This window comes from Pungitius pungitius, chromosome 4, assembly GCF_949316345.1.
Source record: "Pungitius pungitius chromosome 4, fPunPun2.1, whole genome shotgun sequence".
NCBI classification, from domain to species: Eukaryota; Metazoa; Chordata; class Actinopteri; order Perciformes; family Gasterosteidae; genus Pungitius; species Pungitius pungitius.
The window spans coordinates 20,964,034-20,976,585 of record NC_084903.1 but is presented as its reverse complement, the minus strand read 5'-3'; the positions used below and the strand labels follow the sequence as shown (position 1 = coordinate 20,976,585).

The 12,552-nt window shown below is 44.5% G+C and overlaps 1 protein-coding gene across 1 annotated transcript in view; it reads right to left on the bottom strand.

Annotated features, from left to right (window-relative positions):
• Window positions 1–12,247, bottom strand: part of map2k5 (mitogen-activated protein kinase kinase 5) — a 36,709-nt gene extending 24,462 nt beyond the window's left edge. The window contains exons 1-8 of the mRNA XM_037455994.2: window positions 11,798–12,247; window positions 11,499–11,547; window positions 10,396–10,463; window positions 6,844–6,913; window positions 6,092–6,132; window positions 4,637–4,704; window positions 4,432–4,480; window positions 3,386–3,450 (exon numbers count right to left, since the gene is read on the bottom strand). Of these exons, the coding sequence (XP_037311891.1) occupies window positions 3,386–3,450; window positions 4,432–4,480; window positions 4,637–4,704; window positions 6,092–6,132; window positions 6,844–6,913; window positions 10,396–10,463; window positions 11,499–11,547; window positions 11,798–11,935 (548 nt within the window). The 5' untranslated portion in view covers window positions 11,936–12,247. The remainder of the gene's footprint in view (window positions 1–3,385; window positions 3,451–4,431; window positions 4,481–4,636; window positions 4,705–6,091; window positions 6,133–6,843; window positions 6,914–10,395; window positions 10,464–11,498; window positions 11,548–11,797) is intronic.
• Between the last annotated feature and the right edge of the window lie 305 nt (window positions 12,248–12,552).

Below are 12,552 nucleotides of genomic sequence, written 5' to 3'. Positions count from 1 at the left end.
GGAGACGTGGTGTGAGTACTGCTTTGTTAAAGCTTTATTCTCAGACTGCCCTTGACCGGCTCAGGGCCGAGCCCCCCCCCCCCCCCCCCACATATGAGTTACAGTGACAGGCGTGTGACAGCGGGAGACGTGGGGACAAGGTTACATAGCCACCCCTCCCCGCCACTTCCCTTGATCTGACCCCAGTAAACGTGCCCCATTGCCTGGATCTTATTTACACTCCAGCCCGCTCTGTAATAAAAGCTCCATCATGCAGTATTCATAGGCCTCTCTCTTTGTCTCTGGAGTTAGGGCTGCGGGTCAGAGTGACCGGCCTCGCGCATCAGGGCTGACGGGGTACTTTTACACCGCCACATGGACGACGGGCAGCCATTCGCTCCCCCCCCCCCCCCCCCCCCGACTCTCTCACCTTATGCGGCGATAATGGCTTTCCTACCCGACACAGGCGAGAGCGATTTATGCAGATTTAGACAAGTCAAGGTCGCTTTCTACAAGCCGTTAGAGCTAATAAACAGGTACGTCCTACAACACCTGCAGGCAGGCTTTGAAGCAGTGTGTACCAAGTGTTCTTTATGACTTCGTTGTGGCTTTGTGGCTTTCACAGTTTATACTACGTATCATTTAAAACTAAAACTAAAAAACATCTGGAACATCGTTGTGCCACACTAACCAAGATTGGATATCAAATATTCAATAATTTTATATCACTTCCTAAATTATTTCAATAGCTTGAGGCTTGAAAACACTAAATGAGGCTTTTTTTCAGTCCCCTCAACATTAGATAATTGAACCTAATAATCTGGAGAATTAACCAAGGAGCCAAAAAAACAAAAACCATCAAATTATTTAAAACGACAAGCGGAGTTCTGAGTCTAACTATTCTGCACCAAAGACAACAGCTGTAAACATTGATTCCATTCAAGTAGCTCGAGATACAATCGCAACCTATCTGGATACGAGACCAATTAATGAAGAGCTTTGTTCCTGTGTGAGTGGATGTCACCACAGTCGCAGGCGAGGCAGAGGTGCTTGTTTTTTTTAACTGCACTGCTGGATCCCAGAGTCACCAATGGCCTGCGTAGCCTTGTTATTGTATTTATAAGCCGCGGAGTCAGTTAGATTGCCGGACAAGATGGACCTCAGAGAGAGTGTGTAATAAAAAAAACAAAGGCCGACATTGATGGATGGCGGGGTCAGCGCGTGGTTATGGAGGGCTGCGGTGTTGGTAACATCCAATTGAGTCTAAATGGCTCAGGGTCATAAATGGGCTAAGAGGTTAAAAAGGTGGGGGGAGCCTTTGGTAGTGCTTTCACACACGATAAGCCCGATATTAACAGGACCACATGGTAGAGTTGGAAGACGACAGGGAATGGCTCTCTCAAACCTGCCATGGCCCTCGATGAGTATGCAGACGGGTTTTTTTTTTTTTTTTTAAACTACATCGCTATATTGGTCTTAAATGTGTCTGCCTTCTCTCTTATATAACGAGAGAATGTGAGAATGACGATATAGTTTTACGTCAGAATAATGGACAGCACGATGGAGCTTTTGTCGCTGTTTTATGTCCTAAAATAAGCAAATGAGAGGAGAGGGCTTTTGAACAGGTTATCATGTATTTTCCACATGTTAAATGCAGGCGTGTAATTTGGACAAGAAGTCAGGGCGGATCTGAACTGTGTAGCAACGCCGCTGCGGCTTCAGCACCGAGACGCGTTCGTATTGATGGTGTTCTCCACTACCTACTGGCATCTCTTGCATTTAGCGCTCTACTCGGAAAGTTCTGAGCTTTCAACCCAGAGTCGGCCTCTCCGGTGTCACGTCTCGGGCTGCGTGGGGTCATGAAGTGAACCCATTCCTACCACGTTTGCAGGAGGAGGATGCAGCTCAGGACACAAGTGCTGCCGGCTGAGCCACTGCTGACACAGCAGGAGGCGACCGGCAGACCGGGAGGGATGCAGCTGTGGTATTCGGGAGGAAAAAAAAAAGAAGCCCCGCTGTGGACTTACGACGGAACAGGTACCCTGTGAGTTTCTGGAAAAAGCATTTGTTGATGCATAAAAGGAAAAGCCTCTATCCCGCCAGATGTCCTCCGCAGAGTGGGGAAATGTTGATATCAGCGAAGATATTTCTGGAAGGCTGAAGGAGCAAATAAAGTAGCTCATAAACCGGACTACATTCTATTGGGGGGGGTCAGAAAAGCGCTATCAGCTGTAGCCGCTGAATAAGGCGCTCGTGGCTAGCACCGCAATATTAATGAAGTATAGCTGCTGTATTAATGTGCTCAATATGATGTAGAGAAACTTTAACTCAAATAAGCATGGAATAAAAACACATTCTACCACATCAAAATAGCACAAACATCCGGTTGTTGTTTTTTTTATATTCTTCTTCCAACCATAAACATTTCAGCACCAAAGCATATGGATTTTTTTTTGCTGTACTAAATTGACTAAAAAGTTGTTGGGCTTGCAATATTGGCCTTCCCCACTGCAGTGTAACCCTTTTTTTGGTGCCAAACTGATGAGCAATCTTATTCTCCTACAACTATGAAAGATTGCCTCTTAATGAAACTATCCCAACATCATAAAACAGTAAGAGGTGGTTGGGTAAGAAGGAGGTGAAAATATAAAAAAGGCCGTTTTGAAGATTTGCTGGAGGGGGACATTTAGTGGGTTCGTGGGGACTCGGAGGCGGACCACTCCGTCAAGTCAAGGTCAGTCTAAGCAGTGATCAATACTTCAATCTCAATAAAACAGCTCAATAGCTGAGGATTGATGAGAGGGAGAAAACACAAGGTGGTGAAAAGAAGGATAGAGCGAGCGCACACAAATGCCAACCTTGTCATAACGCCAGCGGGGCAGTAATACATTTGTCTAGCCGGAGAGGACGGAGCACGCCCCCCCCCCCCCCCCCCCCCCTCCGTCGTGGCAGGTAATGTGCGGAACTATAGACAGATTAGGTCAATGGCTGTCATACTTTACAGCCCCAAATCAATATCATATACGTTTGCAACCTTCAGAGCAGAATAAATAAATGGAGGTAAAGACACAAACCACCCTGATGGATGTCACACCCCAACCGTGAGAGATAAATGGACGGACGGAGGAACGGAGGGAGGGTGGATGAACAATGGGGTGGGGGGGGGGGGGGATACCCTTCAGACAACTTGCTCCTCGTAAAGACTGAAAAAGCTTGAAAAGTCAAGAATCGCACCGCACTCATCAGCCTGAAATGGGCGACGTTCTTCCTTTATATTCTCCGTCCTATAGAGGCTTCAACAACCCTGAATAAATCATTCACACCCTCTCACTCGCTCCGACAAGCACATCACCGCCGCGTCGCCATCTGTTATTGTGCCGCGGCCTTGTAGCCAGCGAGGACTTACTTGTACACCGTGCCTCCGTTCCCATGGCCGAGCTGCTCTTGATAGTGGATATCTTGAGCATTTATCTGTGGACACAGATGTACAATAATGGCACTTAGCTGTTACAACGTAAGACATGCAACCAGTGGAGGACATGTGTAACTACACAGGTGAGGCAGAGTGGGGGAAGTAAGGAGAGACAGAGAGAGAGACAGAGAGAGAGAGAGAAAAGACATCGTCACCGGAGGCTAAAAGCGAGACGCGCGTTCAGGTCACGCCAAGTTCAGCAACATAAGGAGATGAGGCAGATGGTAAGCAGCAGGAGAGGAGATCAATACAGCGTTTGCTGTAGAAATGTATATAACATGACATTGTGCTCGGGTGAGTCGGTGAGACGCTGATGTGGAGTTTAATTGAGGATTTGTCTGCAGGGGAAGTTCAACTCGACGATGTTAGAATTGGCGCTTGGTCCGTCCGTGCAAAAAAAGTGCTACGGATGACTTAAAATAATCTAATCGCTGCAATCGCTAAAAATCCATGTACATTAATTAATCGAATTAAAATGTATAATCAAATGAAAAATATACCTGGGGCTGTTAAATGACATTGTGTATAGGCCGGGGGAAGCCCGGCTTCATACATACACACAGCGCACACGCGTGTCGATTGATTTGATGATGTGGCGAGAGGAGGGCAGTAAGGAGAGTGAGAAGAGCTGCATGAAGGGATGGAGGAGAACAGCTCTATTAGTTCACTCTGTTACAGCAGAAACCTGAGAGGACGTGGCTTAATCATCTCCCTGACCCACCTGTGTGTGTGTGTGTGTGTGTGTGTGTGTGTGTGTGTGTGTGTGTGTGTTTGAGCAAGAGAAAGAGCGTTTTATGAAAGAGGCACATGACTGAAGCAGGCTTGAGCCTAGACACCCACAGATCTCCTGCAGTGAAGAGACAACAACCAGATAAACACTCTGCACAACAAGCCCATAGGCGTCACGGAAGAAAAGAAACGAGTGCAGAAAAGTGGAAACGAGTGCAGAAATCTACCTCAACTCAAGACTCAAGCCTCACCTGCCCGTTCGTCAGGATCCTCTTCAGCTCGGCGGAGGATTTTTTTAAGCTGGAGGAAGGAAACACAGCACACAGCTGACGCAAAAGGTATCGCAGGCGTCGCTCCGCTCTAATCTGTCAACTAAAGCGGCTGGAGCTTAATCCAGCTGCTGGAGCTTAATCCAGCTGCTGGAGCGTGCTCCTCCCGCCCCGGGCCCCAGCTCACCTGTTGTTGGTCATGGCGTCTGGGATGGAAGGAGTGCAGTCATTGGCTGGGTTAGGTCTTGTATTAACCTGCAGGTTTGGAAACACACACAAATGTAAAAGGACACACGGCCACACAGACGGCCGCGCACGCCGAGTGGTACATATGGCCGGACCCCCCACCCCGCCCCGAACAAACGCTCCTCAGCCTGGAGGTTAATTGCCTTTTTGTAGCAGCGAGCAAAGAAACACAGAGGTGTCCACGTGGAGGAGGCGACTGCGAGGAGACGCAACAATATATTTGCATGAAAGAACAACAATATGGGTTTAAAAAAAAAAAGGCAGAGGAGAGAGAACCAGCGATTGAGCGATAAGACAAGCAGCAAAGTTCCCCAAGGCCGCCATCGACGGGGGAACCAGGACAACAATGTAAAGACATAAGAAATGTCACGGCTCGCTTGGAGCATTGTTCTTTACATTTCTTCATCTGCATAAATGTTTACTACAAAAGGGCTCCTCGGAAGAGACAAGATCTTGTAAAAGGGTGTTCTAAAAATAGCTCATTTAATTGCGGTCAAAGGGCCGATGTGTCGGGTCCGGTAAAGCACAGGGATTCTCTCTTTAATTAGTGCCCAGGAAGACCTAATTTAAACAGCGCAGCAGACTCCCCACAGCCAATTATTTGTATATTAAAACAGGAGAAAAGAGGGGAAAGATTAATAAAGGACTTCAGTTTTTTTTTTTTTTTTTTAAACATCGTATCAAAACAGACCCTTGACCTTAAAAAAAAAAAAAAAAAAAAAAAAAGAAAAATGACACAGTTCAGTAGTTTTTACCAAAGCTCCTCAGAGGATACATTAATTTAAGCACTTTCAGTATTTGGAGAGGTGGTTTTATCATTGAAATGGAGATGGATTAACACGGATCATCTGGAGAGCTGGAGGAGGTGTCAAGTCATTTAACCCAAGGTAATTAGCAATGAGTTTCAATAGCAACATATGCCAAACATCAAATGGGAAGGTCTGTGGAGGGGGGAGGGGGGACTAATGACAATTTCATGGTTGGACAATGAGGTCTTCTTAGAGACTCTTTTTTTTCCCTCTTCTTCTTTGGCCATACCTTGTTCTCCTCTCATCACACGGAACGTGAGGATCATAACACTGCGGCGGCGGCGGCGACGGGGGGGAAAATCGAGGATTTAGCGCGACACCTCGTCTCTTTAAAAATGGGCACGAGAACCCAAGAGCACACGAGACACGAGACACGAGCGCAGAGACGCAGCCCGCCGCCCGCATACGCAAACGCGGATGGACGAGGCGAGCAGGAGAATGAGTGAGAGCAAAGGAGAGCCTCGACTTCAATTGACATTTCAATAAGTGGAACACGGCGTTACCAATCCATTTGCCTCGACTTCCCCCCCCCTCCCCTCCCCTTGTTCTCCGTGTAAGGCAGCTGAAACAATTATTGAGATAGGTACCTTCAGGCCATGTATGTTCCGGATCCCTGGAGTCTTGCCGGCTGAAACAGTAATTGACTAGATTGTAGAACACATCACTGGGCCATTTACAAATGTGCCGAAAAGGAATCAGTTCTTTGTAAAGGGAGAAAAAAAAGAAAAGATGAAATGAAATGAGGGTTACTCTGAAATTAGACAAGAGAGTGATCGAGATGTTGGGCTCTTGAGACAGCTGGTGGTAGGTAGGAAGGAAACAGAAACACACAGCAAGGGAGGGACAGATACACAGCGGAGGAGGAGGCCGAGACAATAGACTTTGCCCTTGGGGCCTGTTGGCGATTATGCATGACTTTAAGTGTTGAGGAAACTACATGAAGATATATACATTTGTATGTATTAAAAAAAAAAAAAAAAAAAACAGCTGCGAAAGGAAACTAGACAACGTTAGAGATCTGGGGAAAAAGGCTCGGCCTGAACATAAGCTCGCGGTTTTCCAATTGTCCTTGGAGCAAAATAAATGTAGATTTATAAAAATGACTGTCAACACAATAGCAGGACGCGCCGCTGAATTTTAATGTTTGCCCGAGGCGGCGCTGCTCCCGCGAGCAACCGGATGCTCCTCTGCTTGAGCGCGGCGTCGGGGATTCGTTTTAAGGAGTTAAAAGTTTCTCAACTGGGAAAGTGGCAACGTTTTCAACATTAATTACAAAAAGACACGATGATGCCTTCGAGCGTCACCAATCCATGATGAAGTGCAAGACGCCACCCAGTACCTCGTGGAAAAATCTGCAGAGGGTCCGGCAGCAGCCCGTTGATGCGTTGCTCATTCATTGTGTTGAAGTACTGAAGGGGAAAAGAAAGTCAACAAGGAGGTGATTATTACACGTGCTGGAACTTAAATATACTTTGGTTCATTGGAAAAGGATTAGCAGGAAGAAGAAGAAGAAGAAAAACGGATGAAGAAAACCTGCGGCAAGTTTGAAAATGCACGGGATCATTATTGAATACACACACACAGACAAAATGTTTATGTAAACGACGTCCGAATAAATCCGCGGCGTTCCCAGAATGTGAGCACGCTGGGCTGAAATCTGTTGCCGATGAGGAGCAATGCCCTGTGGGCTTGTTCTGAAGGAGTGTAGCATTAACCCTTTTCTGCTGCAGGTCAAACAGCTCACCAAACAGGACTAACACACACACACACACACACACACACACACACAAACACACACTGGGGCCTCTCAGATGCTTGCCAAGGCAATGCAATAATTGATGTTTCAGTTAACCAAACCATCTGTTAAGCGGTTTGTGCTTTGTTTACGTCTCTCTCTCTTTTCGAGGCTGCAAAGCAACGCGCGCGGCGAGACGTCTTCGGCGACACAATCCCGCCGACGTCTCTACGAACGCCGCGAGTGGACACGTGTTCATTGCGTTTCACTCCACAGTCCGGTAGGAATCACCAAGTCATCGCTGCGATATGTAAATTTGCCCCCTCATTGTGGGGGGGGGGGGGGGGGGGGGGGGGAGGACGCTGGGACCGGCTTGGATGGGAACGGATCGGAATGGCTGCCCAAGTGGCACAGCTGTTATTAAAAGGCCTATTTATCACTGTCAGATCCCTCCTCGCTCCTAGCCCTCTGCTTTCTCCCTCCAGCGTTTTCACTGGGCCACATCTGAACAATGGGCCTAATACCAAAAAGTGAGTGTGTGTGTGTAGGGGGGGTGGGGGGGGGGGGGTTTGGGCTCCACGTACCTTTAATTTTCCGCTCAGCTAGCTTATTGATTAAGGCTGCAATTACCACCTAATCTGTAGTAGCGGTGTTATTAAAAGACATTCTCCATTGTTGGCCAATAACTAAACAGTGTCCGATCCCAAATACCATCGCTCAGCCTTAAGGGACAAGAGGGAGAGCGAGAGCGAGAGCGAGAGCGAGAGCGAGAGCGAGAGCGAGAGCGGGTCTCATCATCATTAGCAGACTAAGGGGAAATGGTAGCGAGAACGGTGGAATCAGAGCCACTACCTCCAGGGGGAGCTGAGCCGAGGAGCGGATGAGGTCACATGTTTGGTTTTTTTTGGTTTTTAGTACCTGACGCAGGCCAGTCTTTAACTTTGAACTGGGGCGTCTGTCTTTCAAGGTGTCGAACAATGATTAGAGATGCCTGGGAGACGGGTGGGCCTCACAGGAGCGTGTGGCAATCAATGCTTTTCAAAATAAATGCCCTCTGCGCACTGATGTTAATTAAGTGCCGAAACTGAGCATTCTTCTTGATCAGCAATAAGGAGCATTGCCTCTTTTTTTCCAGGGCAATGTTGGAGTAGAGATCTCAAACAAGAAAAAAAAAAAACATGTATATTTAGGCTGGTTATGCAATTATAAATTAATAAACCCATAGACATCCACACACAGAAACACATGCACACGAGAGGCCACCATGAGAGACTCTAATGAATTACACCACCTTTCACCTAACATGTTGGGTTCCCTTAATTCCTATTAATTTCACATAATGGCTGTCTGCTCACCTGGAATTAACAACACTGAGGCAAAAAAAATTAAAAATAATCCACTGTGGTCTCTACGGAGGCCAAATGGAAACCACAGCAAACATCCGCAACACGGAAGAAATCCTCAGAGTACAAATGCAAATGACTGCTGAAATGCATAACCATTGCTCAAGACATTTAAAGCACTTTGCGAGGGTAAATTATATTTTGGAGGGGCCCGTATTTTTCCAGGTGATCAGCAGCTTTTTCTGAGCACGTTCCTGTCCCGCGAGGAGCAGAAAGCCATTACATCCCTGGATTTGTTTGGTAAAAAATTAATTGCGGCTTTTGAAATCTGTGGACGAGGCAGCGCAGTGTTGTGGGTACTAAACGTTTGTGCAGCAGGTCAGGGTCATAAATGAATAAGATATGTCACGTCATCCGAATAAACAACAAATGACTTTTGGAACATTAAGAAAACATTGTGCATTGAAAGCTGAAAAAAATACATTATATCCGCTTTATTGATGAGAATTTGTTGGAAAAAATTATTTTTGTAAAAGCACAAGTGGTCAACCCTAAAATATGGTATCAGATTGTCAAAATGTTTAACATTAAGAGGATGATTTTATTACTTAATACACAAATTTGTCCTTGTCCACGTAAGCCGGGTTCTAGCGGTGTCACAAAGAAATCGCGGCACCGTGTGTTCCACGGAAGTTTCCCCAAACGGATGGTTGTGGGTCGGGAGACTAAACAGTGGTTTTATTAGCAAAAATAGAGCAAAATCCTGATATTAATATTGTGCAAATATAAGCCCAGTGATCACTTAAAGCAAAAGTTACAAGAGCCTCAAAACATCTCATGATGAACAGAAATAGCTGAGGTCAATACTTCTTCCTTCTCCATTTCACAAAGGCTCATCGGCACAACAGCTGTGTCTTTTTTTTCCTAATCACCCTGCTACCCTATGCTACTTAATGATTAAAAAGCAACCACAAGTGAATGCATGATAGAAATGGACCAAAAAACAAGGAGTAAATTGTGCCTGTGGCTCCAGCAGCATCATTGTGAGCTGATGGGGGGTAAAAGACATCCACAGATGAAAAGTAGATTTTGAACAATTCTGCCGCCCAGGGGGCTTTGCTCTTTAATGAGGCAAAACTTTAAGTACTGAATAATAAATAATAAAAATTGACAGTTCATTTGGCTTTCAGTGTACCTCGTAGAGAAACACATTACACGCCATTACTCTTACTGTCCGCGCCATGAACAGTAAGTATGGTGGAATATGAAAACGTGCAGCACGAGGTGGAGGAGCTGAACGGCTGGTGGAAGTTTGTGCATCAGTGTGTTGCTGCAAAAAATAACTAAACTGTTTTTGTCGTCGTCGTTTTATCTGAGGTTAAAGACCTCACTGGCTGAAGCTCAAGAGGTTGCTTGGTTGCAGATGAGGACAATATCAGCGCAGAAGTACGAACTCGATATGTGTCAATCGTATCGAGTAAGCGTTTATGTGCCATTTATACGTCTTATGAACACATTGCACCAAGTGCTTCATTTAATGTTTTGGGGTTTTTTTGTTTTAAATACCATTCACCATTGGGTATGTTTTTGGTGTCTTTGGGCACAAAAAATGTATTCAACACTAAAGTTGCTTTGAGTGAATGTTAACGTTGTAGACAACGGGTATGACGTTAATGTGTAAAGTTTTCATCCAAACTAGTTATTATGAATAAAGAAATAATCTCAAAAACAGCTGCCACATAAAAATATCAGTGAAAAAGTTGGATGTGCAACGTCTGTGATGAAACTATTCAAAATGGGTTTATATACTCACATATGACAACATGGCTTTGAGTTCTTCATCACTTCTTACAGTGATTCTGTCCCCCACCTCGTCTTCATCTGAAAATTTGGATTGCAAAAATTAAGGACAAACGGCTTTCATTATCAAAGGCAAGACTCAAAACTAAACGTGTTTCTGAGATAAATCAGAGTTCATTTTTGATATGCTTTTAAAGAACTTCCTGGTCTTACATTGGCATATATGCATTACATCGGATGAACCTCCTTTGTCCTGTGGCACGCTTAGTAGGAAGGAAACCCTTCTAATCAACATTCATTTTATTTCAAATTAATGAATAAAAGTTATCTTTTTTACATTTTTACCATTTCATTGTCTTCCGTGTATCGGCCTCAAATTGTTAAACTGCTGAATCGCTTTTATCTTTTTTGGTTCATCATCCACTCATGTGGTTTTTGACTTGTCGGTCACCTGAACTTTTATCTGCACAAATCTGTATGAAAGGTGCTGTCCAAGTTAAACTGATTGGATTTAGGGGTAAGACATGAGTTTAGCCTACTGCACACAGCAAACCGCAACATGTAACACAATCTAATATTGTATCAAGTAATACAATACAGTTAACAAAATGTATGTTACTCCTTCCATATAAAAACTCATCTTATGTCACTTATTTTAAAACTGTAAATGTTCCTTTGAGGAACGCAAAAAGAACAAAAAGCAGTATCGTGGTTGCGTCATTTAGTCGGCCATAAATTCAAAAGGTTTCGACCTTTAAATGGGACAAAAATATATGTGAAGTGAATTTGCCGATAAAAAGATGAATCCAGCGCTTTGATTAAGATTTATATTAACAAAATGTGTGAGGTTCATTTGTTGAGAGCAGGATTCACTTACAGGGTTCCCTTCCATATCCACATGAACTAACCACATACATCTAATATAGATAATCAATAATAACAGTGGGAGCTTCCAGGCACCGTCAGTCAGTAAATGACAAGGGATGCAACGGGTTGGTTAACATATTGTGACGGTAAACTGTGAGGTGATTTGCAGCCGAATGATTCAAAGTCATGTCGATATTTCGTGTGATAGTTGATAAGTCAAAGTAATGCAGGTGCGAGGCGGACACTAACATTCAAAGGCAGTGACCGTGGCTTCGGGCATGACATCTCTGATGGCAACCTGAAAAATGTTCAGCAAAGGGAATTACAAAACAGGAAGAAGAAGAATATTATAATAAAACAGGTTTTAGCATTCACAAATATGAATGCTTACGGTGCAGAGCTGTGTCAGCTGGGGTCAAGACACAGAAAGTGCTCAATCCAAACTGAACGAATGTTAGAGTAGAGCTTACTTTAACTGAAAACCGCTGGCATTAATCAATAGTTTACGCTAACCTAATTAGCCGCCTGTTAGCATCTTAAAGACTCACAAGCAAGTCGTTGAAGTTCAGCAGAGCTGGAGAGTCGACGACCGAGTCCATGTCCCCCGAAGGCGTTATTATGCGGATCACGATGGCATCGGTGTCCATTGCGCGGAGGTTTGGTAACGTTAAATCGAGCGTGCGCATAAAGAGGAATGAAGAAGCCACATCATAACACTTGGCCGGCGGTTTAAGCTAACAGGCTAATTTCCTGCAGTGGTGTGCTAACGACAGATGCTAGCATCCTGCTCAGGGGATTTGAAAGGGTTAAGAGTTGAGCTCGTTCACGTCATAACCGCATGAAAGGGTTAGCTTTAGCTGTGTATATGTGTTTGCCCACAAGCTGAGGCCAAGTTGTACACCGTGTCATCGGAGATATTGTTAGCCATGGAGCTAGTTTAGAAGAAAACACAACTGCTCCCAGAGCGTTTCCGAATCAACATCCGCTTGGGGAATTTCAAAATAAAAGACGTCCATCCGTCCATTCACTCAAAACATGACTTCTACTGTCGAGAGGCCTGAATTAAAATAGTTAAATAAAGTAAAGACACGATTAATAATTAAGATAAAACTTTTGAAATGAAAAAAGTGTTTTGCTCACTAACATATATGCAAAACATATTGAATAACCTACATTATTTTTAAATGTTTTCGAATGTTTGATTTACCTTATTGTGAAGGTTATATGTTTTGGGTATTGGATTGTTAAATTACATTCTAACAAAAAAAAAACCTTGTTATCAATGTTATTTTGTCAAAAAAGT